The 25379-nt window shown below is 39.9% G+C and overlaps 1 protein-coding gene across 1 annotated transcript; it reads left to right on the top strand.

Moving 5' to 3' along the window:
* The first annotated feature begins 329 nt into the window (after nt 1–329).
* Nucleotides 330–25370, top strand: DHX36 (DEAH-box helicase 36). Its single transcript, XM_079977720.1, has 25 exons — nt 330–575; nt 2469–2587; nt 3485–3701; nt 4822–4860; nt 5148–5318; nt 5403–5482; nt 6454–6528; nt 6706–6872; nt 8101–8182; nt 8359–8499; nt 8945–9047; nt 11029–11116; nt 12328–12383; nt 13301–13365; nt 14921–15064; nt 17703–17820; nt 17943–18041; nt 19275–19448; nt 19691–19777; nt 21100–21183; nt 21286–21385; nt 21474–21564; nt 22679–22799; nt 23545–23697; nt 24949–25370. The coding sequence occupies exons 1-25, from the start codon at nt 345–347 to the stop codon at nt 25132–25134; spliced, it is 2991 nt and encodes a 996-aa protein (XP_079833846.1). The 5' UTR covers nt 330–344; the 3' UTR covers nt 25135–25370.
* The last annotated feature ends 9 nt before the right edge of the window (nt 25371–25379 follow it).

Raw genomic sequence — 25379 nt, 5'->3', positions numbered from 1 at the left:
CTAGAACGCTGGCTGGCCGCGCGAGGCGACCGTTGGCCCCGCGGCCGCCGCTTCGCGCACGCGCTCCTCCTCCTCCTCCGAAAGCGAAGCGCCGCCCTGAGCCCCCCCCCCCCACTTCCCTTCCCCTCTTCTTCCAGCGGTAAGAGGAGGGGAAGGGAAGTGGGCGGGGAAAGAGACAGAGAGATTTATAGAAAAGGGAAAGAGCCTCAATCCACGTCCGCGCCTGCGCGTCAGCCAGAACGGAAGTGATTAGAATTCGGCAGGCTCGAGGATTCCGCTTCCGGTTCCCTTTTAGCGTCTGCCGGCTCGGGAGACTCTCAGTACCTGGCAGCGGCGGCAGCAAGATGAGCTACGAGCATCGCCGGGATCGGGGCCGCGGGGGCGGGCCTCGCGCTTCGCAGTCGTCGTCGTCGTCGTCTGGCCGCGGCGGAGCGGGAAGCGGCGGAAGAGGTGGTGGTGGCGGCGGCGGCGGCGGTGGCCGGGGCCGACCCCCTCCTCACCTGAAGGGCCGCGAGATTGGCCTGTGGTACGCGCGGCGGCAGGGCGAGAAGAGCAAAGAGGCCGAGAGGCAGCAGGTGGGTGAGGGCGGGGGGGGGGTTCAGGGTGGCCAGCCGAGCTCTGTCTGCCCGCCCTTTGCGCCCTCAGGATGTGTCGTTGCGGGACCCCTTGAGGGGGGTGGCGCTTGAGAGAAGAGGCCTCCGCTGAAGCCCTTCGTTCCTGAGGAATTTACCTGTCGGCAAGCTCTTTTTGAAGTGCCCACATCCAAGAGGCCCTTGGAAAGCTGGTGCGGCGCCCCTGCCTATCTCGTTCTTCCTGAGCGCGCTGGGGAATAATAATAATAATAATTTATCATTTATACCCCGCCCATCTGGCTGAGTTTCCCCAGCCACTCTGGGCGGCTCCCAATCGAGTGTTAAAAACAATACGACATTAAATATTAAAAACTTCCTTAAACAGGGCTGCCTTCAGATCTCTTTTAAAGATAGGATAGCTGCTTATTTCCTTCACATCTGATGGGAGGGCGTTCCACAGGGCAGGCGCCACTACCGAGAAGGCCCTCTGTCTGGTCCCTGTAACCTCACTTCTCGCAATGAGGGAACCACCAGAAGGCCGTTGGCGCTGGATCTCAGTGTCCGGGCTGAACAATGGGGGTGGAGACGCTCCTTCAGTTATACAGGACCAAGGCCGTTTAGGGAAATAACAATATCATCATCATTTTATTTGTGTGCCGTGTTTCCATAGTTAAAACAATGCTCAAGGCGGCTTACAGCATGACAAGATTTGCATACCGTAATTACCAGCATGACAAAAGTTATAAACAGTAAATAAAACACATCAGAAAGTACACAGCCAAATGGAAAACCATTTCCACATAATTCATAAAACCTAAAACTAAGAATACAGCATTAATATCAATCACAGTTTAAAATGACATAGATTAAAAATAAAAGCAATTTTAAAACCAAACAAAAATGGAGCCCTCTCTGCCCAGCAGCAGCAGAAGCACTCCTTTATGGAGCTGTCAGGCCCCTCCCCAAGCCAGGTGGAAAGATGCAGGCCAGGGCCCTTCAGGCTCCCAGCAGAAATAGACAACTCTTTTGCCCAGTCCTGTCCTCCGTCAGTCGGAGTGACTGGCCCAAGGCGGCAAATCTCACCCCACTTTTTGCAAGGTTGGGGGTGTTGGACATCCAATTTCCCATTCGATCTGCCAAATGCGTGCACCCCCACCCCCCAATAGTAGCAGTTTCTGAGTCAAGAGCAAAGGAAGCCCCCTATAGAGGGCATTTCAGTAATCCTACCAAGGTTTGTATCCATTGCTGCATGAGTGGCGTCCTGCTTCTGCAGCAGGGCTTATTGTTCCTTTTCTCTCCCCATGTATGCCCTGAATCTTGTCCACTGAGCCTCTCAACCCTCTAATGCATATTTTGAGTATTGGGGGTTTGGCTACAAGTTGAGAAGAAGGGGATGACAGGTCAGACTTTTAAAACAGGTTTGAAGAATGTCCCGCAAACATGCCCTACAAGGCACATTTGTTGTGGCTGATGCCATTTTCATTTGCATGATGCTTAAAGGAACCTCTTTGAGCATCGAGTATTTGTATCCATGTATATGCCACTCAGGTGGGTATGAAATAAACAATAGCATTCATTTTCCTCACATGTATGTATGAAAGGAAATGTTCTTCCATATGGAGAAGATTTGTGCGCAGGTGTCCTATGGTGCATGCTGACAGAGAATTTTACTATGTGTTTCTGTTAGGGATAATGAAGACTTTCTCAACTTTGTACAGAACATTAAATTTAAAGTATAGTAGTAACTTGACATATCCTTAGTATTTAGAATATGTAGTCCTCCTTTTACAATATTGAGGAGTGTCCGTCATTGAGATAATTGGAGCAAGATTTTTGAGCACGGAGTATGTTATACTTTAAGATTTTGTTAAAATCCATTGTTCTTTCCATATATAGAGAGCTGTGGTGCGTATGGATGAGCGCAGAGAAGAACAGATTGTGCAGCTGCTGAACACTGTCCAGAGCAAAAATGAAAAAGAACAAGAAGCCATGTCTTGGTGGTCTGATGAAGAAGGGTAATAATATTTTTTGTTTCATGTCAAATCTTAGCAGTATGTTAGCGGTATGCAAACCAACTGAAGGGTAGTTTGCATTATAAAATAGTTAAACATGCCATGCTATGTTCTGTTTTACTATCAAACACTCTAGTAATTTGTATTCAGTTTCATTTGTTTTCGTATTTAATATTCTAATGGAACATGACATCATAACAGTATTTCTAAATTGGGAAATATTGGCCATTTGGAATAATAATGACTAAAATACAGGCAACCCCTGTTTTAGGCACAACCAATATGTGCACAGCGCCAAATCTGGAAGTCGCCTGGAAATGTAATAAAATACATCACTAAAAGGTGGGTCGGGGGGGGGGGAGTGGGTTGTTTGCAGGCTGTTTCAGTTGCACGCAATTTCACAATGACCTGGAATGCACCCTCTGCACAAATCGGGGGTTGCCTGTAGCTAGTGACATTTATTGAGCTACTTTCATATCAGGTTTTTATTTGTTTTGCCTTGCAACTTGGGGATTATACAACACAGGGTATAACTGGGATAGTACTGTGGCAAAATATCGGTGGGGTGTGGGAGGGAGGAAAATCCAGGCAAGCAGAGCAGTGAGTTCTAATTGTAGAGTTGGAAGGGACCACTAGGGTCATCTAGTCCAACCTCCTGCAATGCAGGGATTTTTTACTCAACCTGGGGCTCAAACCCACAGCCCTGAAATTAAGAATCTCATGCTTTACCGACTGAGCTATCTGCTTGCCAGCTGCCACCTAAGTTGTTTACAGGATGGGAGCACCTAGTTACTCATAGCTGGACACAGGACTGTAGATCAAAACTATAAATGCCAAATTTATCTACTGATGTGTGTTTCTTAGAGCTGGATGACTTATGCTTAACCACACCTTTTCCAGGTACACAAAGGAGACCCCTCCCAAACCAAAGCCTGTTGTGGAAAAACCTGTTGTTGAGAGGGCACCTAAAAGAACTAGACCAATATTGGAAAAAACATTCCTTGATCAAGATTCAGAATATCTCTTAGAAGAAAATAAACCTGATGTTGATTTAGATGAGCAACTTAAAGAAGAATTGAAAAAGAAAAAATCTGATTCCAGATATATTGAAATGCAGGTAGCCTCCGGAGAAGATTTTGGGGCATGTTGAGGGCAGGAGAGGAAGACATTTGTGTATTCCCATTTGTACTATGCTAGATCTCTAATTGTATCTACCTCAATAGAAGTATGGGACGCGGGTGGCGCTGTGGGTAAAACCTCAGTGCCTAGGACTTGCCGATCATATGGTTGGTGGTTCGAATCCCCGCGGTGGGGTGAGCTCCCATCGTTCGGTCCCAGCGCCTGCCCACCTAGCAGTTCGAAATCACTCTTAAGTGCAAGTAGATAAATAGAGACCACTTTATAGCGGGAAGATAAACGGCGTTTCTGTGTGCTGCGCTGGTGCTGGCTCGCCAGAGCAGCTTTGTCACGCTGGCCACGTGACCTGGAAGTGTCTTCGGACGGCGCTGGCTCACGGCCTCTAGAGCGAGATGAGCACACAACCCTAGAGTCGGACACGACTGGCCCGTACGGGCAGGGTTACCTTTACCTTTACCAATAGAAGTATGCATAAATGCTTTTGGCTAGAAATTATAGATATCATTTATGAATTAATATATGTGGAAACCCTGAGCTGGTTTTTAATGCTGTATTTCATCTAGTAGCCAAGATGATGATCTGAATTAAATTATAGGGTATAATGGGCAGCCCAGTCATGTGGGCTTGCTGTCAAGAGCTCTGCACTAGCTTCATATTTAGGTTATGAAGTTGAACCAGATATATTTTTGTACACTGCCTTGGAATCTTTTGATGAAGGGCAGCTACATTTCCCCCCCCAAAATAGTATTTTCATTCCAATTTTATCCTTACTGCAGTGAGAGGCACAGGAACTTTAAAAACCTGACTTTCCTCAAGGAACTTGCTTAGGAACGCAGTCAGAGGTTGATATAGTTCTAGTTCCTCTTCTCCTTTAGTGAAAAAGGCAAGCATTAATGTTGTGTTGCAGCTGAATACATTTATTATTAATATATATGATTCTGAACATCTTAGATGGAACATTAACATGTTTTTTAAAAATAGGTTGGTGCTTCAGTTCATAGCTTAACAGCATCACTAATCGTATTCAACTTGCTAACCAAATTTATAAATATCTATTATAAATATACTCTATTTTCACTTAATTTTTCTTTACTTTGCAGAGATTTCGCGAGAAGCTGCCTTCTTATGGAATGAGAAGGGTAAATACATACCTTGAATATGAGCCTTTTTGTCATAACTCAGATGAGCATTAAGATTTGGAAAAGAAAAATATTTGATGAAATGTTAAAAGGCAATGAGAATTTAGTGGGAAATGTTTGTGTGTTCTACTGTGTAGAGAAACACATTAAACAATTTTAGTCCTTAGTGTATTTTTTATAGAGTGGGTAATGTTCAGTGCATAATTGAACGAGGGCATGGAAGCATATCTCCCCACAGCAGAGTGATTACTGTGTGTTTCATTTTTTTGTTGTTTTGTTTTTAATAGGAGCTTGTAAACATCATAAATAGCAGTCGGGTAACTGTTATAAGTGGGGAAACTGGCTGCGGAAAGACAACTCAAGTTACTCAGTTCATCTTGGATGACTATATTGAGCGAGGGAAGGGGTCTTCCTGCAGGATTGTATGTACTCAGCCTAGAAGGATCAGTGCTATCTCTGTAAGTGACATTTATATCTGTTCTTGGATAAAGTAACCATATTTACAAAGAAGAAAACATTAACAGATTTTCTTTAATGTTAAGGTAGCAGAGAGAGTTGCGGCAGAAAGGGCTGAAGTATGTGGTAATGGAAAGAGTACAGGATATCAAATTCGGCTTGAAAGGTACATGAGTATTTTCTTGTTAGTTTTTATACTTGAAGAATATCTATGCACAGACTAGAGTGGGCATATGTTTTAGCATCCCTTCTGTGGCTGTTACTTACCTAGGGGGGTCTCCTTCCACAGATGCAGCGATGTAACTTTTGGTGACAAAATTAGTAACCTGTCCTGTGAATGATTGTGTCAGCGCAAATGCTTATTGGCTGGGCTGTAAGATTTCATATGAGGTATTTGTGTATACAGCCATGCAGACGGAGCTCCATCTGATAAGCTGCACCAGGGGAATTGTATTTTCATGTATTTTCAGGTGTTAATTATTCCACCTGGACTTTTTCTGTCACAAATTGTGGGTGTTGCCACAAATAGGAACACTGTACCACAAATATTTGTGAGGAATTGCTACAAACACAATACATTATCAAGTAGAGCACCAATTAGAGTTGTGATGTAAGTGGCCACCCACTTGCCTTTGAATCAACTGTCCTCACAAGACTTACTTTTCACTGCAACTTTTATTCTGCTAAGCTGCTGTCAAGTTAAACCTTATTCTAGAAGTTCATTACTCTAGAAGTAATGTGTATATATAAAACAGGTGAGTAACCAAGAAAGAAACAGTGGCATTTGTGTGTGTTGTTTGGATTAGCAACAACTTGTAAAATGGGTTAATTAAGCATTGTTGTGTCATACTCTAGACATTCTGTTTGTTGGCTGCATGCTGAGCATACCATGAAGGCAAACTATGCATGCTTTCTCAGAAGTCCAGTTGACTTCAACTAAGCTTACTTCCAAATAAGTGTGTATAGAACTGCAGCCTTTATTTTCATATTGCACAACCAGACATTGGATGCTTGAATCTTAGTAAGTGAGTGCAGCTGAAAGTGTACTGACATTATAACACTTAAAAGTATCTTCTGGCTTTTTCAAAAGCAATATCAAGAGGAACTGAAGTATTGTTTTTAATGGCTATCTTTCAGCCGGTTGCCAAGGAAACAAGGCTCAATTTTGTACTGCACAACAGGAATTGTCCTACAGTGGCTCCAGTCAGATAAGTATGTGTTTCTCTGTTTCAAAAGAAAATTTTGAATGCATTTCCTCAAAGCTTTGTCAGCTGCTGCTAATAGTTGTATTTGCTGTACTCATTTCCATTTATTTCATATCTGCTAATTAACATTTTGTTTCTTATAAACATGGGGGGGCTTATCAGTTCTGTACTTCTTTTGCTGTAGGGAGTTGGCCAGTGTTAGTCATGTAATCCTCGATGAAATCCATGAGAGAAATCTCCAATCAGATGTTTTAATGACCATAATCAAAGATCTGCTAAGTGTACGACTCGACTTGAAAGTCATATTGATGAGTGCTACACTGAATGCCGAGAAGTTCTCAGACTATTTTGGTGCGTGAAATTATCTACATTTTTACAAGTGTAATAATCCCCTGTATTTTGCTATGAATGTTGGAAGCATCATAGTATAACAAAATACAGGTGTCTTCCTCCTTATGTGGGGGTTACATTCCAGGCTGCCGCTGCTTTCCCACTTGTCAGCTTGTTAGGCAGGGAGGCTGAGCAGTATCAATAAACCCCTCTGGGGAGAGTCTCCTCATGAGCCAGGAGGACTTTGCAGCTCGCTTCCACCACTTCCGGGTTTCAGGTATCGCATATGTGCGCAGTTGTGCAGAAGTGTGGAATTGCCTGTACTTCTGAAAATAAATAGACAAAATAGATGCTGTTTATTTTTTAAATTTATCTCTGCATGAAATGAAATGCTGAATACTTGGCATTTTCATGTAATAGTTCTATGACGCCTTAAAAGACACACACATATTGTGGTATAACTATTCTTTGTCAGAATCAGTTTATCAGATGAAGTATCATGTTCTGTGTGCGATAAACATTTTACTTCAGTGAACAATATCTTTGGCAGCATTTTGAACACTTGAGTTCATGCCAAGGATAATTTATACTCCACCCATCTGGCTGGGTTCCCAGCAGAATTTTAAAAATGGTATCAAACATTAAAAACTTCTCTAAACATTCAAAGCCACTTTGGTATTTCTAGTAGAATAAAAACAACCTAACTAGCTTTTTTGATTACAGTGGTGCCTCGCAAGACGAAAAGAATCCGTTCTGCGAGTCTCTTCGTCTTGCGGTTTTTTCGTCTTGCGAAGCAAGCCCTTTGACAGCTTAGCGGCTTAGCGCTATTAGCGGCTTAGCGGGTCAGCTGATAAGCGGCTTAGCGGCTTGGCGAATCAGCTGATAAACGGCTTAGCGGATCAGCTGATAAGCGGCTTAGCTGCTTAGAAAAAGGGGGGGGAGGGGGGAAAACCCGCAGGAACTCGCAATACATTTTCGTCTTGCGAAGCAAGCCCATAGGGAAATTCGTTTTGCGAAGCGCCTCCAAAACGGAAAACCCTTTCGTCTAGCGGGTTTTCCGTCTTGCGAGGCGTTCGTCTTGCGGAGCACCACTGTACTATAACAATAGCATTTTAAAAAAATGCTTTATTTTGTGTAAGCTTCATGCTTCTCGCTATTCTGTAAGTTGTGTTGTGTATCTTGTTTTCAAGCATGATTCAGTTTGCTAAAATGTAGGTGATGTAATATATATTTCCCCCTTTTTATACAGACAGTTGTCCTATGATCCATATTCCTGGATTCACCTATCCTGTCAAGGAGTACCTTTTGGAAGATGTAATTGAGAAGCTACGGTTAGTGTGAAGATTTCTCTTAATTCCTTTTTTTATTGTGACACCAAAACTCAGAATTTGGACATATAATGATTCCTTCCTTCTCCCAATATGAAGACTATATTGAGATATTTAGAATGATTTTCTTTTACTTAATATGCAAACATTATTACTGAATGCTACATTTATTTCTGAAGATACATTCCAGAAAATACGGATCGCAGACCACATTGGAAAAAGAGGTTTATGCAGGGGCACGTAAGCAGGCCAGAAAAGGAAGAAAAAGAAGAAATTTATCATGAGCAGTGGCCAGATTATTTGAAGCAGCTGAGAGGACGGTAGGGTTATTTTTCACTTTTGTACAACTTTCAGATTTTTGTTACATATGTGACAGACACTTTATGGCTGCAATCCTAGCACTTTCTAGGGAGCAAACCATATTTGATGTTTTAATTTGCTGGAAGCCACCCAGAGTGGCTGGGGCAACCCAGCCAGATTGGTGATATATATAAATATATTACTATTATTAAACACAGTAGAACTTCTGAATAAACATGCACTTTATCTGTTTAAGAGAGACTGAGATTTGTTCTGTGCTTAAAAGCAAATAGGATCCAGTCTGTTCTGTTGTCTTCTTTCAGCAGTTTCTTCTGTTGATCTGTGTTTATTTTAACCAGTCTCCTTTTTTGCTATTTGTATAAAACAAGAGCCTGTGTACTTGTGCTAAATTTAACTATAGCACATATGGTTAAATAAAGCTTTTTATTTGTATGTGATTTCTAGGTATTCAGAAAGTACAATTGATGCATTGGGAATGATGGATGATGAGAAAGTTGACCTTGATTTGATTGCAGCACTGATCAAATACATTGCTCTTGAAGAAGAGGTGAGTTTCAACTTGGCTAAATATGACTTCACTTTTTAAATTATTTCCTCTTCTTAATTAGATTAGGTGGAACCTAATTAAACTTAATTGATTCTAAATCTGCTAGATTTCAAGAGAAGTGACTTAAGCACTTACTTAACCTCAACCCTTATTAAAATAAATGGAACTTAAAAAGGCTTAAATTTGACTCATGCTCATCATGATTAAAAAACAATATAAGTTGGTGTTGGCTCTACGCAATGATTGTAGAGGAAAATTATTTTGTAAGGAATTGTTTTCTTGGAATTTTTGTAGGCAACTGTGCACTTGTGATGTGAGGCATATGAAATCACAGGGATTAATATAAAGTTCTTCTCCCTGTATGTGCTAATACTAATACATAAAGTTGTTTACACTGTCTTTTAAAATGTTGTTTATAAGTTATAAGAGTTGATTATATGATTGAAGAATTATTAAACTATTGTTTGTTGTTGGCCATGGTCCTGTATCTTTGGCTCTACTAAAGAAATATTCTGATTACCAGGCACGATCACTGCACCACCACAATACTGCAAACAGTGGCTATGATAACGTTGTTGTATTCCAGTTACATCATAGTAGAAACTCAAGAGTAGACTGGAACCTTAACTACAGTGGTACCTCTAGTTACGAACTTAAATTCGTTCCGGAGGTCCATTCTTAACCTGAAACTGTTCTTAACTAGAGGCGTGCTTTCGCTAATGGGGCCTCTTGCTGCTGCTGCGTCGTCAGCACACGATTTTCGTTCTCATCCTGGGGCAAAGTTCTCAACTCAAGTTAACTCTTCCGGGTTAGCGGAACTTGTAACCTGAAGCGTTTGTAACCTGAGGCTTTTGTAACTTGAGGTACCACTGTACTCTGTTTACAAACAAGCAAAGACAACAGCTACAAATGTTTTTCTGTGCTTGTATGTTAAAGTCAATACTGCACTAGTCTTAGAGAAAAAATTGAGTATATGCTTTTCAGACCCAAATCACACATCCTTTGGCTTCAACAGGATATTTCAATGTCTCTTGCTCCCAAGTAAACATTTCAGGGACTAGAATGTTTGTTTTGTACTAAGTTCTAGCTTATTCCCATTTTATTTAACACCATAAGTTTTGAAAATAGAAAATGGTATTTTAAGATAGTTTTTGAGCAATAATGTCTTTCACGTTGGTTCACATAATAAAATTGAACATACGCAGATAATACTGCCTTCACGATTACCAATGCTTTCAATGGTATTTTGGCGCTTTGCTCTATTCCTTGAAAAATTGTGACAGTGACAGTAGTGGTACTGGGGGACAAAAGTTACTCAGAATCAAGTATTTCTGCTGCATATAATTTTCAAATTGCAAATAATATTAAGAATGTGATTGCAAGGTTTTAGAAATACCAAAAATAAAGTTTACAGGTTGAATTGGATGCAATGCTTAATCCCTGGTTTGCTTGCACATATGAATCTGCCCCAGTGGGATAATCATGGCTTGTTTTTGGCTAACAAATCATGTTCTGAAACCCCATGGTTTAAAATTGGTGCATGAATCTTGGCTTATGTTATCTGTAGCCTGCCATTACATCCAAGTTCAGTACCCTGGTTTAATTCTAATTTGTTGTGTTGCCCGTTCCCTGCCACTGATCTGAGTGCACAAATGCCAGACTCAAACAAAATTACTTGGGCAGCTAAGAGTTTGTTGCTGGCATTTTCATAGACCTCTGTACCCTCCTCATCCTACCAGGCAACAGACTGATTACACCACTCACTTTGTAAACAAGCTGACTATTCAAAGAGGAGGTGAGACCCTGTGGAGGGGGCACAAATCAACATTAGGTGAAACAAACTAAATTTGTGAGCGGGATCCAAACTTCCTAAATTATGGCTTAACAGCATGTCTGAACTAGGCCACGATGTGTGCTTTATGGGTTGAACTATGCATCCATGTTGGATAATCAATTTCTCCATTTACCTGTGTTCATGTAGGATGGTGCAATACTTGTATTTCTCCCTGGATGGGACAACATTAGCACTCTAAATGACCTTCTGATGTCTCAAGTTATGTTTAAGTCAGGTAAGTCATCTTCTTTGATTTTCTTAAAATAATCTGCTGCAAACTAGGGGTTTTCTTTATAAACTGTTACCCAAACCCTCCCAGCACCTTTTGGCACCACTATCAACACAGCATCATAGATTGTAAATTGTGCCAACATAGCTGTTGATGTTCACCGTCCTAAGCATATGCAAGCTGGCAGACAAGTTCAGAATTCAGCTACCCTTTTCCAATGAATGTTGGCCTACATTAAATAGTCTTAAATTAGGATGAGCAGTTAAATTAGCCCTGTCAAGATGCTGCAGTAACACTTGGAGGGCAGGGTTCTCTGTCCCTAAAGCCTGCTGAACTTTGCTAGCTGCCATTCGGAGCCTCTGCCCCTCTTCCTGTTGCCCTGCATCTTTCCCCTTTGCATGACTGCCAGAACCATAATTCCCACTGTCTTTCTTAAAAATGCATTTGAATGCAGTTCAGTTGTTGAACTGGCATCCCAACAGCCACTGCAGGGGACCAGTAAGTGATAGCATCTGGGGTGGCATGTCAGTTACAGTGTTGGCTGGTAAATCCCCCTAACTCAGGCATGGCCAAACTTGGCCCTCCAGCTGTTTAGGGACTATAATTCCCATCATCCCTGACCACTAGTCCTCTTAGCTAGGGATGATGGGAGTTGTAGTCACAAAACAGCTGGAGGGCCAAGTTTGGCCATGCCCGCGAATAAATTGGTTACTGTTAAATGTCAAGGATAGCAGTCTCCATCCTTAATGTGGTTTCGCATGATGACATCGCACAAACATAACCCACTGCGGAACAAATGTTTCAAGGATGTTGAGCTTTGCATTTCCTTTGAGAGCAGATCAGTTTATTTGGGTGAATCAAATGGATAGCCGTTAATGATTCTAGCAATAAATTTAAAATATTCAAAGGTTTAATTTTAATTTTACCTAACAGGCTGCTGACCTCAAAGACTTTTTAAGCTTAATGCTACAAGGCAATATTTAAGGCAAAAGATAGAAAGGTTATGAATTTTCTTTCTTATTGGCAAAATAAAATGAATAAATTAGTGCTTTCAAAAATATTATTTGTAACGAGAAGCTGTGGCTTCTTGAAGAAAATAGTTCATTTTTCCTATAACTGTACCTCATTTATATTTTTAATTTTTTCTAGATTTTTAGTTTTTCTTTCAAACTGAATTTTACTTAGAGTAGTACCATAATGCCAATTTTATTTTTCAGATAGGTTCGTTATTATACCTCTGCATTCGTTGATGCCTACTGTTAACCAGACCCAGGTAAGTTTTATAATTAGCAGTGGTCGTTATTTTGGTATAGAGTATTCAAAATCTGTTTTCAGTTTTTTAAACTGAAGTAGAATGACTGCAACAGCTGTGCCTTCACATAACTTACTTGGTTGGATCCAGAGAAATGCTGGTGGAAATACTGGGTAGAAGATAACTTCTGGGAACAAATATGCCTCTGATTTTCAGTCCCCACCCCATAACCCACCTTATTTAGCAGGGTCTCACAGCCCTTTAGTGAGGTATTTGGGGTGACTACCACTAAGATGAGGGAAGCAGGGAGGTCATATTCCATCCTCCCCCTTCCCCCTGTTGTTTCTCTGAATTCAAGTGCATATGTTTATTTGTTGCCCAATCATATTTATTATTTTAAGTAACATTAAAAAAAACTGATTTCAGTCTTACTAAGCAGCAAGGAAGGAATCAATTTTTCATATTGTGGAATCTCCATGGCCTTGGAAATTGGGATCAGAGTGTGGGCTCATGTGCCTCTAATAATAATAATAATAATAATAATAATAATAATAATAATAATTTATTATTTATACCCCAACCATCTGGCTGGGTTTCCCCAGCCACTCCCTATGATATAGAACACAATGTCTCAACTGGACTCTGCCATGCCTGTTAAAACATGGGATGCTTCTATCCACCTGCTTTTCAAGAGATCATATCCTTCATTCCAAATAACTCTTTTCTTCTTGGATTGCTGTTGTAATAAAACCTTAATAAAATGTTTCAACTATCCATTAATGTGTAGTTACTCTGGTGTTTAAATTTAGTGATGAGTGTATGCATGTGCATGTCTTGACTGAAAAAAATTAAATTAAGTGAACAAATATTAGGATGAAAAAGAAATTTCTGGAAGAAACACTTTTTCTCTTTCTGATTTTGTTTTTGTTTTTCTTTAGGTTTTTAAAAGGACCCCCCCTGGAGTCCGTAAAATTGTAATTGCTACCAACATCGCTGAGACTAGGTAAATTTTTGTTTATGCTTCTAGCAATCCTTGAAATTAACTTGTTGGGCAAAAGGAGTATTTTCATCAAAAGTGTAAATTAAAATGTTTAATTCCTTTATGTGGTGGAATGAGCAATAAAATAAATTAAAAACATGTACAGTGAAGCTGCTTTTCCACTTTGGATTCATCAGATAGTTAATGTGGAAATTTAATGTAGAATGCATATACTGTACAAGGGAAAGCAACGCATTCTCTCTTGAGTGCTGCCCAATTAATCCGTGGAGTTTCTTTTTGAATGCTGGCACTTTCAAGCACAATGCCTGCAATGTTTCCCCCCTTTTTTTCTTTGAAAGGGAAACAGTTTTCAGTCCTCCTGGAGCCCAATAAAAAGTGGGGGAGGGGAGAATAAAGGCCGAGGTAAACAATGTTTTTGCATTTTCCTTTTTGGAGAGAAAGAATAACAGAAAATACAAGCAGGTATGGAAAGTGGAGGGGAGGTAAAATTAGAAAAAAATGGCTTAGTGCAGAGCAAGAGATCATGAGAAGATGTGCTTAGAGTTTAGACAGGAAGCTGACTGAGCCTCAAGAGGAGAGGAGCAACAGCAAAGCCTTGCCTTGAAACTTTGGCATTTCCTGACTTGGAGCTGCAGGGGGAGCTGCGTTCATTAAGAAAAACTGTTTACAATATGATCAACAGTTCCTTTTTGGCTTTTATAAATTGGCTTCAGCATTAAGCAATATCTGATGGCCTGTGGAATAAGTTAGGTGTCTAAACTGACCCTCACCCCTAAAACAGTGCACATGAAGCTAGGCAAAGAAGTTATAACCCAGACTCTTCCCTCCTCAATGTCCATTACACTGACAGTTTGGGAATTAGATAGGAGTGCTGTCTAGACTGGATTGCTTGTTGGAAAACCCCAAGGCCTAACAGTTTCCATTAAGCATGCTTACAGCTGATTATCCTAAGGCTCCAACCCAAAACACGCTTGCTTAAAAATAGAACTTATTTCTAGATTAGTATGCTTAATGTTGTTTTCTGTAGCTGGTACTAAAACTGAAGTTAGACAGGTGCCTGCTGTCTTGATGATTAGATGTAAAAACTTTCCCTTAAGTATGACCCAGTCATCTTATGGGTTATTAATTGTATCGATGTAAAAATTGGTTTATTGTTAGTTATTTTTGTGCATTTTACCTCCTTTATCTTTTTGCACACTACTTCAGTAGTTTGTGGCTGTGAAGTGGTTTATGAATCTGTAAAATAATAATAATAATAACATAAGCATGTCTGGCGATAGTCTTAGCTTCTGACATGTTCAGTTTGTCTTGCTTCAGTCTGAGCATTTTTAGCTTTTTGGTTTTCTTGCAAACTTCACTCCTTGGTGGATATGTGCTTATTATGTAAGAAATAGCAAAACTGTAGCAAGTGGTAGTCTCTGTTCATTATGATTGATTGCAGTATAATTTGTGTGTTTCGTAAGGGGCAATTTCTTTTACAGATTGACATAATCAATGCAAATTGTCTCTATTTGATGTACAAAAGCTAACCATTTCTTCCTGCTTCCCATTTCTGCAGCATCACCATAGACGATGTGGTATACGTTATAGATGGAGGAAAGATAAAGGAAACTAACTTTGATACACAGAACAACATTAGCACGATGGCTGCAGAGTGGGTTAGCAAAGCAAACGCTAAGCAGAGGAAAGGTAGAGCAGGAAGGTAAGAGTAATCTATGGTAACAGAATGGACAGAAGCAGGGAAACCTTGGCTATTGCAATAATGAACGTTTTCAAATATTTAATAATAAAAAAATTATTATTTAAAGTTTACTTTAAAGACATTAACTTTCCCCCTCACTTTGCTGACTTTATTGATTAATCTGAAGCTTTTCCTTTAGTGACTTCATTTGCTGGCTTAGTTTTTTTGTTTTGTTTTTTGCCCCTTTGATATTTAATTTTTATAAACTGAATACCCAAAGTGGTATGGTGGAGCCCAATGCATTTTAGATTGGAGCATGAATAGATTGGAGCGTCCTCTTGTATCATCAAACCTTTGATAAAGGAGGCTCTAACCTGCAAAACCTTATACCAGAATACTTCTATTAGCCTTTAAGCAGTTACATGAATTTCTTAGGGTTCTTTTTTTACTTCCATAGTCCAGCACAACTGTTCTTCAGGGATTTAAACTTAGTTTTAGAAGTTAAAGTAGTTCAGCAGCACAGTCTCTCTATTACAGTCTAAAAATAAAAAAAGGTAAAGGTACCCCTGCCCGTACGGGCCAGTCTTGACAGACTCTGGGGTTGTGCGTCCATCTCACTTAAGAGGCCAGGGGCCAGTGCTGTCCGGAGACACTTCCGGGTCACGTGGCAAGCGTGACAAAGCTGCATCTGGCAAGCCAGAGCCGCACACGGAAACGCCGTTTACCTTCCCGCTGGTAAGCGGTCCCTATTTATCTACTTGCACCCGGGGGTGCTTTCGAATTGCTAGGTTGGCAGGCGCTGGGACCGAGCAGCGGGAGCGCACCCCGCCGCAGGGATTCGAACCGCCGACCTTTCGATCGGCAAGCCCTAGGCGCTGAGGCTTTAACCCACAGCGCCACCTGCGTCCCATAGTCTAAAAATACCATATAGAAAAAAATTCTTCACTATCTTGACACTTGCATTGTTTGTATTTGTTGAACTCCTTCAAATAAAACCTTAAGGCATAGGACTATAGGCACAGCACATATGCCTAGTTGATACGTATAGGTCTTGTAGCCCGATTTCCTCTCTCCCTATGTGGAGATGCTGTGTGAGCAGAGGTTGGGCTCTTGAGCACAAATAATTGGTAGTGAGTTAATGTACATGTGGAGGGACGTGGGTGGCGCTGTGGTCTAAACCACAGAACCTAGGGCTTGCTGATCAGAAGGTCGGCGGTTTGAATCCCCGCGACGGGGTGAGCTCACGTTGTTTGGTCCCAACTCCTGCCCACCTAGCAGTTGGAAAGCACATCAAAGTGCAAGTAGGTAAATAGGTACCGCTCTGGTGGGAAGGTAAACGTCGTTTCTGTGCACTGCTCTGGTTTGCCAGAAGCAGCTTAGTCATGCTGGCCACATGACCCAGAAGCTGTCTGTGGACAAACGCCAGCTCCCTCGGCCTATAGAGCGAGATGAGCGCCACACCCCCAGAGTCGTCTGCGACTGGACCTAACGTTCAGAGGTACCTTTACCTTTAATGTACATGTAGTACAAATAAATCATGTCCTGTAGATTACTCTCTTAGCATTTTTTACTCATTGCGTTTCTCTAGATATTATCTGCTTACCAGATAGTACATAAAGAAAAAGAAAGTTCAGCATCACTATCCTTGAAGAGTTTTCCTCCACAGTATTGCTACCTGAAAATTACTCCCACTAACTGTGGAAGTACTTAATATCTCCCCACATAATCACTTGGAAATGAATTTGCCTAGAACTCTGGTATTCAAGAGCATTGGTGAATATAGAAAAATGTGTAATAGGTGCATAGCTGTTTAGCTGCACAAAGTTGTTTCACTCAACAGTTGCCATTCTATCCTTTGTGAGACCAATCAGGCATAACCTTTCACCACATTGCAGATTTGGTGCAATCCCATCCTATAAGGTTATTGTCTCATACTGAGCAAAGGGGAGTGCATTGTGGTCCTTAGTTTTCTGTTGACATATGTCAGACTGTCAGGTAGATCATCCCTGCCCGCACCATATTTGCATTTATTATTCCCTGTGCCATATATAAAAAGAAGCTGGTGTTGGTTTGGTAACATTTTCTTCATTTTGTTGCACCAGGCTGCTGTCCTTGATCAGATATGGCGAACATTCTTTAGCTCAAGGGATGTGTTCCCTTCCAGGGTTTCATGCCAGTGGCAATATTGGCTAGAGCAAAAAAGGGTGGAGCAACAACCATGACTCTTACCTTCGAACAGTAGGCTACATTTCAACTATGCAAGAGCCAGAGGTTTATGCATACACATATTTGTGTGTGTGTGCACGCGCACGCATGCACACACACACCTCTCTCTCTATCTAGGCACAGAACTCTTAAAGGGACGCATTCCAGCCAGGCAAAAGCACTCAAGGGGCAGAGTAGTGCTGATGAGAGGTGTGGCTTGGGGAAAGTCTTGAGGGCCATATTAAGAGGTCTGGAGGGTCTCATTTTGTGTCTGTGCCTGGGGTTCCCCACCCCTGTCCTAGATTATTGCTTCTCTTTATAATTGCTTCTTGATGGTACACTGAGCTTCTCATTCTTTCATTGCAAGTTTTGCATAAAAGGTATACTGCTAAGCTGCTTTTACTTATAACACATCAATGTTACTACAGTGTCAAAATATTTTAACTTCCTGCAGAGTCCAGCCTGGTAACTGCTACCACTTGTACAATGGTCTGCGTGCCAGTTTGTTAGATGATTATCAGTTGCCAGAAATCCTGAGGACACCTTTGGAAGAACTTTGTTTGCAAATCAAGGTAATATATATATAATATATACCCTGTTAGGGTAGCCTTTCCGGTAAAGGATTTTGCATCAAGCATAAAGATTTGGAGTTCGTTCAAGTAGTATTGATAGGATGAACTTTGTTTTCTTTCAGATCTTAAAGCTTGGAGGAATTGCCCATTTTCTGAGCAAATTGATGGATCCACCATCACGTGATGCTGTGTTGTTATCCATTAAAAATCTCATGCAGCTGGTAATTTTTTGTTTAGTTCCTGTACTGATAGTTTATTTTATGTAACAAATTTGTATAGCACCCTTCATTTGTAGAACTCAGGGCAGTTCACAACTTGTTCAGGCTTGAGAATGTTCATTTATGGTTCTTAGAATTCATTCAGAAAACTGAGCAATTACAAATGTTTACTGTTGATATTGTCTAAGCTTTATACATGATTTTAGTATCTAAGGCAAGGAAAACATCAAACACTTGAAGTCTTAATTTAATAAACTTATTTTTGTACAAAGAAGTGTAGTTTAAATCTTAGTGCAATTTAAAATTGAACTTCACCCAAATCAAATAATATCTAGTTTTGACTTGGAAAGGACTGTTTTTGTAATTTTTCTAATGATGCATGTAACTACAAAAAACAGTACATTGAAATGGAATAAGAGAATGAATTTTTACACTGGTTAAAGCACAATGGGCAGTGCATGCTCATTTTGCTGCAGTTGTTCAGTTGGTATTTTATTAAAATTCAAATAAGCTTTGAGAACAACAGTAAAAATCACCTCTTTTTCTTCTTCTTCCCTGCCTTCTTCCCTGATGGGACTCAAGGCAACTTACAGATAAAAAGAAAAACTGCTAAAACAGAAAAAATCAATCATTCAAATGTAATTAAAACTATATACATACATAATATCTGTTTAAAACATACTAATAATTACATTAAAAACATCACGGCACCAGCCCTTTAATTAAAAGCGGTCAATTCCTAAAACTCTGTTGGAACAAGAAATTCTGGTGCTCAGAATTTTGTGTCTTGATGATTTGCTAATTTGTGTGTACGTTCATTAATTTGGAGTAGTACATGGCATCTGGGTACTTTTAAAGCAAGCATCTTGCTGAGTGATAGAAAACTGAGGCAATGAGTCTAAAGACTTAGGGAGATTCTAACCGTGGATGGGGTTTCAGCACCTTCACCCTGGATACCTACCTGAGTTGTCTTCATGAATATTGCTCACAGTTTTCCTCAACCATGTTTATTCCAGTACATTTGCTACTCTTCTCTGCTGTCCCAACCTTATTGCTGAAAATTGTAATTATGAAAGCAGGTGGTGCTATTCTAAATAAATGTGAAACTAAGTTTCACCATACCTTAAAATTTAAGGGACAGAATTTAGGCTTCTTTAACAAGGATTTCAACCAAATGCTGATACTCTTTTTCATTGTTTATGTTCTTCTTCCTTTTTTGTGTCATCCCTTTAACAGAATGCCTTGGATAGGCAAGAAGAATTGACTCCCCTTGGAGTTCATTTGGCACGATTACCAGTGGAGCCACACATAGGAAAAATGATTCTCTTTGGAGCTTTATTCTGTTGCTTAGATCCTGTTCTCACTATTGCTGCCAGCCTCAGCTTCAAGGATCCTTTTGTCATTCCCTTGGTAAAGTGTTTATAGAGAGCGTTAAAAGTAATTTTTATTTAAATTTAAGTTTTTGTTCTTCTTCGAAGATGAAGCCTTTAATTTCAGAAAGATTCCCCTCCCCCTTGTAATATGCTATGTTTTAGTCTTACAGCAAATTGCACTTAGTTTTTCTTGGTTATATCTCCTGAATCTGTCTTTCTTTCTTTCTTTCTTCTTTTTAATACACAGATTAGTCCAACTTTGTGTGTTTTTCTCTTAAGGGTAAAGAAAAAGTAGCAGACGCAAGAAGAAAGGAACTGTCAAAGAGTTCTAAAAGTGATCACCTCACCATTGTGAATGCTTTCAAGGTAGATATGTGATCCATTGACCAACAGTGGTCTGCAAGTTTCGTGGTGGTTCCCTGGCATTCCTGGGTATTTGTTTGAAGATGTGTGACAGCACATCCATTGCATGGAATAGTCATTTTCATTGCTGCTTTTATTAATATATTGTATACTATTGCATTACAATTTGAATTCTATGGAATTACAATTGTTGCAACAGGCAGAGAAGTCATTAAATGGTCTGCCAAGACCCTCAGCAATTTTCAACTTGTCCACGACGGGATGAAGTTTGGGAAGCTCTGTTCTAGTTGGCAGGTGGTGGATTCACAGGGGGAACATCGTTTATTAAATATATAATATAAAGAGGATTCAAATATTAGCATGAACAGCTCACATTGCACAGAGATGAAATCTTCACGGTCCATACTTAATTTACTAGTAGTGGTGACAAACTAGTATTAAACCCAAGTATGCATTTAGTATGGAGATTATAGAATAATGGAATTGTGTGGTTGGAAAGGACCCTGAGCGTCATCTAAGTGCAACCTCCTGCAATTCAGGAATCTCAACACTTCCCCCCCCCCATCCAATTTGAAGCCATTCTGGACCCTGTAACTAGAATTCTGGACCCTGCTTAGCTTTGCAAATGTGCTAGCAGTTTAACTGATGCACCACTAGGAGGGTATTACTAGTAGGTTAGCTTTTTATTCCAAGTTTCATTGTTTTCTGCTATGATTTGCCCTAACAATTTTAATATATGGGTCTAATTTTAATCCTGTATCTCCTCCAACTTGCAGTTCATGACGGTTCCCCCTGACAGGATGGCTCAGTTGGTTAGAGTGTGGTGCTGATAATGCCAAGGTTGCAGGTTCGATCCCTGTATGGGACATCTGCGTATTCCTGCAGTGCAGGGGGTTGGACTAGATGATCCTCAGGGTCCCTTCCAATTTTATGACTCTATGAAGTGCTTCTTCCTTTTGTTTTGGAGACCAGGATTAATTATTGCCATTCTAGATCTTTTCCCTTTACGCATAGTGGAATAAGGAAGTGATATGAATGGTAGTTTTTTTTTTCAGCTGCTGAATTAGTTCAAATCTGGATGTGTTGACTTAATTCAGCTCTGTGAAAGGAATGAATGCACTCCATATTATTTTTTTAGGTCACTCTTATTGTGACACTTCATATTTCTTTACTACTCTATAAAATGCTTTCTTATTCCATCTGGCATTCAAATCAGGAAGATATAAAAATCAGATTCAGTTCAGCTCCAGTTTTCCTTTAAAAGGACCTATACTAAATAATAATAATAATAATAATAATAATAATAATAATAATTGTGCTTTCAGGGTTGGGAAGAGGCCCAGCGACGTGGCTTCAGGTGTGAAAAGGATTATTGCTGGGAGTATTTTCTTTCTTCAAATACTCTGCAGGTAATAGTTGTTGGTCTCTAGCGAGAAAACGTACACTTTTGAAACAGATTTAGTTTGACATTATCTGTAAGAACAAATTGATCAATTCATGCTGTTCTCTAGATGCTGCGTAACATGAAAGGGCAGTTTGCTGAACATCTCCTTGCAGCTGGGTTTGTGAATAGTAGAAGCCCCAGAGATCCCAAATCCAACACGAACTCAGGTAAATTCTGAAGAGGAGCAGTACACCAGATACGCTTTCAGTTCTCCCTTTGTGAATTGTTGATTCACTTGGCTGTTTTCTTTTCTAGACAATGAGAAGCTACTCAAAGCTGTTATTTGTGCTGGCTTATATCCAAAGGTTGCAAAGATCCGAGCAAACTTCAGCAAAAAGAGAAAAATGTAAGGCTTTTTCTTCTCCATGCTCTTTTACCAAGAATGTGTGTGTGAATATATTAAACAAGGGTTTCTACGTAGTTGGAAGAAGGCTGGAATATATTTTTCCTTGTGTTGCTAACTATGTAGTCTAGGAATACTTGAGTTCTGGGGGAGCATGTGATTATTTCCACCCTCCTCCCCCTCCACACACGCAGGTGAGACAACAGATTGGGCAGGTGATACTTGGGTTAATTTTGGGATTCTGCAGCTCCAGATGAACAGAAATTTTGTGGAGATCATCCCAAGTGAGAACCACAAATTTATTTATTAATTTTTTTACACTGCTCTTTTGGCTAGAAGAGTCCATTGTGTCTGAAATAGTGGTCCTTTCTGTAGTGCATTCTTAGCACAATAACCAGTATGCAGATTGCTCGTTCCTATTTGAATTGAGCAAAATGTAATAGCATAGTTTTGCCACTAGGTGGAGCCACAAATAAAAATTTAAGACTGAATAAGCAGAGTTATCTTGATCCCGTCTCCACAATCTATGTTTTATTTGGTAGATGGCTAGCAAAAATAAATTGATTATATTTTGCTTTGATGCTAAGCCCTGGACTGGATAAGTCACTAATAATGATGATAGAAAATGGCTTTCCATATATCAAACACTTATTTTTCTCTTGTTTTGAAAACATGTTGGGTTTCAAAAGAGAAATTGAAATGAGGATAGTATCATAGATAGGACAGTATAATTTTGCTTTCCCCATCACTGGGATTATCCTTTATGCAAGCAATATCCTCTTGCTCAGAATGAAAAAGGGAATAGAGCACACAAATTGCAATGAAGTTAAACTGATACCTTATTATTCTTTAATTAATATAACACAAATCTTTAAAGTAATCTGATACTGTAGATTTTGAAGTAGAAGTATAGATGCTTAAAATCCTTGTTTTTCCTTTCAGTTCTTGTCTAAATATCTTGCAGCAATGTCTAATTTAGAAATTAGTCTTTAACTGCTGATAGCCCTAATGGCACATTACGAGTCTCTTTTTGAAGGGCAGTTATCTTAAATCTTTGAACGTATGTGCATGTAATTCCTTTGTAGCTGAATTATAAGTGATTTGTCTGTGTCTTAAGGGTTAAAGTTTCCACTAAAACAGATGGAACGGTTTACATCCATCCCAAGTCTGTCAATGTTGAAGAGACAGAATTCCATTACAACTGGCTTGTTTACCATTTGAAGATGAGGACTAGCAGTGTAAGTGAAAAATTATTTTGTATTGTTTTAAGCATAAATGTGGGTGTATTTTAAGTCTGTCCCATTCTGTTGAAGCAGTTACAGTCTTAGTTAGCTTAACTAGTCTGGTCTGTACGCAGCCCCACTCACCGCAGTGATCCCTGCACTTTACAAGGGGCCTCGAAATGACAGCTCCTGGTTGAGAGATGGCAATATCGGTAGCTTTTAATGCTTCATTCCTGTTCTGTGCCCTCCCTTCTCCCTCCTGATGCCTGATGCTCACAGTGGAATTCTTCAGATTCTCATGTCCTCCATGCTTCTTGCGATCTTACGACTGCCATTCCAGAAGGGAGGAGAGCACATTGAGAAGCACAGCCCATGGAATGCAAAAGGGTGTAGTGTTGTTGTTTTTTTAACAGGCCTAGGGATATCACATATTTTAGCTATGCCTTATGACTACTCTTGTTTCTAGTCAAATAAGAGCAGCAAATCTTTGCTCAGCACTTGTTTGTATGTAATGCAGCTAACTATGGGAGTGAAACCTTTCACAATTAAAATAATAATTGTCTAGGCTTCGGAAAACCTTGAACCTGAAGTGTTTTCCAGTGATTGCCACAATATTAATATTTCACTTCAGAGGAACTACACACAAGTTTAAAGCCAAGTAACTTGAGATCCCATTTTCAGTATGCACTGGAACATTCTCGTGCCCTATTTTGAACGTGGTAACATAGTTTATATGTGCTGACTGCATTCCTTGTTACAGATATACCTGTACGACTGCACAGAAGTCTCTCCATACTGCCTTTTGTTCTTTGGGGGAGATATTTCTATTCAGAAGGACAAAGATCAGGATACAATTGCTGTGGATGAGTGGATTGTTTTTCAGTCTCCAGCAAGAATAGCACAGCTCGTGAAGGTGAGTGAGCTGCCCATTTCATTTTCAGATTTTCTTCTACACAAACAACTGCCATACTCCTGGAACAGCTTATATAGTATGGTGTTACGAAAACATTTCTTTCTTTATTTCTAAATGTTAACATCTGCTTAGATTGCTGTGTTGTAATTCCCTATAAAGTATAAACTTGAAAGATCTTTTCAGGCATCAGTCCTTTTCAGGCATTTCATTTTGGAGAGAACTGTCATTTTAGGATTTCACGTGAAATGTTCTCCCCTTCCTTCCTGGGGGGGGGGGGGGGATGAATTAATCAACCAACAGGGAGATACTGCATTTATTTCTATGTGATATTTTCCTGCTCCACCAGATCTGTTTCCAGAAAAAGGCACTTAAAGTGGAGTAATCAGAGAGAATCAATGTTTAGATAAGCAGTGTACAGCCCTGTTCATTCAATCCCCCACCTGTGCCTTGAGATAGATGAATCAAGCACCAGATTTTAATGCCAGTTTTTTTCTGAAAGGGGTTGGGGAAGAAGTACAATAGGATCTTAAAAACTAAAACATTTCACTTATTTATCAAATATCAACCACCTTATGTTAAATTAAGACTGAACTTATCTGACTGATGTTCAAAAATAATTGCCTTTTTATTGTGTTTTGCCTCATTTTTTTCACATTAGTCTTTTCTTGGCCTATATCAGCTATTTTTATTGTTACTGTTAAAAAGTGCTATCAAGAGTGAAGCTGTAAATTTGAACAAGATGTGAAAATATGCAGTTTAACTAAACCACAACTATTATTTCAGCTTGAAAATGGGATTCTTTTAAAGACACTGGGTTGTATCCAAATTCATTATTAAAGTAGATGCATTGGAATTAAGGGACAATGCTAACTTCCTTCCATTAATTTCAGTGGGCGTCCTCTGCCTATAACTTAAGTTGGATACAACACATTGACTCCTTAGGCAATTCTTTTTTTATCCTTATGAGAAACTTACTTTGTTTCAAAGTGATTTATACAGTACAGTTCCTGAATAACCCGAAACAGATAAAGCTGTGCCTAAAGTAAGTTCCATTTAACTGGACAGAAAAGAGCTAGTTAAATTTCCAAGAGGTTTGACACACATTCTTAGCAAAATGCAGAATAATGAAAGAGAATAATACATTTCATTTCCAAGTATGTATTAAGTTTTTGACACTATAGAAAAATAGAATGACTCTCGAAACTTTTTGCTCTTGGGTTTCTTTCTGAACCAACATCCTTTTATCCGCAGGATTTGAAAAAAGAATTGGATGACCTTCTACAAGAGAAAATAGAAAACCCACACCCTGTGGACTGGAACAATACTAAATCAACTGACACTGCACTGCTGACAGCCATTATAGACTTAATCACAACACAGGAGAATGAAACTGCCAGAAACTCTGCCCCCCGTTTCCAGAGCGAAGAATACAGTTAACACTGTTCCTTTTGGCCGCTGAAGAGATGGCAGCTCTACCGGTTCATTGTTGACAGTTTATCTTTGGGCATCTTGGAATTTCATTTTTAGTATCGGTAGTTCATAACGGCTGTGTATGGCGTTCATTGTATAAAGTAGCTGTTTATCTTGTTGCCAGTGCTGCATAGTTGTATTCTGCATGTGACACTGCTTCTTGAGGACTGTAATTGTCAGGTAAAAAGCTGGATGAAACTGAACACGAACTG

Source organism: Podarcis cretensis, assembly GCF_951804945.1.
Source record: "Podarcis cretensis genome assembly, chromosome: 5".
Taxonomy (NCBI): Eukaryota; Metazoa; Chordata; class Lepidosauria; order Squamata; family Lacertidae; genus Podarcis; species Podarcis cretensis.
The sequence above is the reverse complement of the archived record's forward strand: the minus strand, read 5'-3'. Positions and strand labels throughout refer to the sequence as shown.

Excerpts from the sequence above, each read along its gene's own strand:
- DHX36 (XM_079977720.1), top strand. The coding sequence starts at position 345 with ATGAGCTACGAGCATCGCCGGGATCGGGGCCGCGGGGGCGGGCCTCGC. Across the intron at positions 2,588-3,484 it reads TGGTGGTCTGATGAAGAAGG|GTACACAAAGGAGACCCCTC; the intron begins GTAATAATATTT and ends CACCTTTTCCAG. Across the intron at positions 19,778-21,099 it reads CCATTGTGAATGCTTTCAAG|GGTTGGGAAGAGGCCCAGCG; the intron begins GTAGATATGTGA and ends TTGTGCTTTCAG.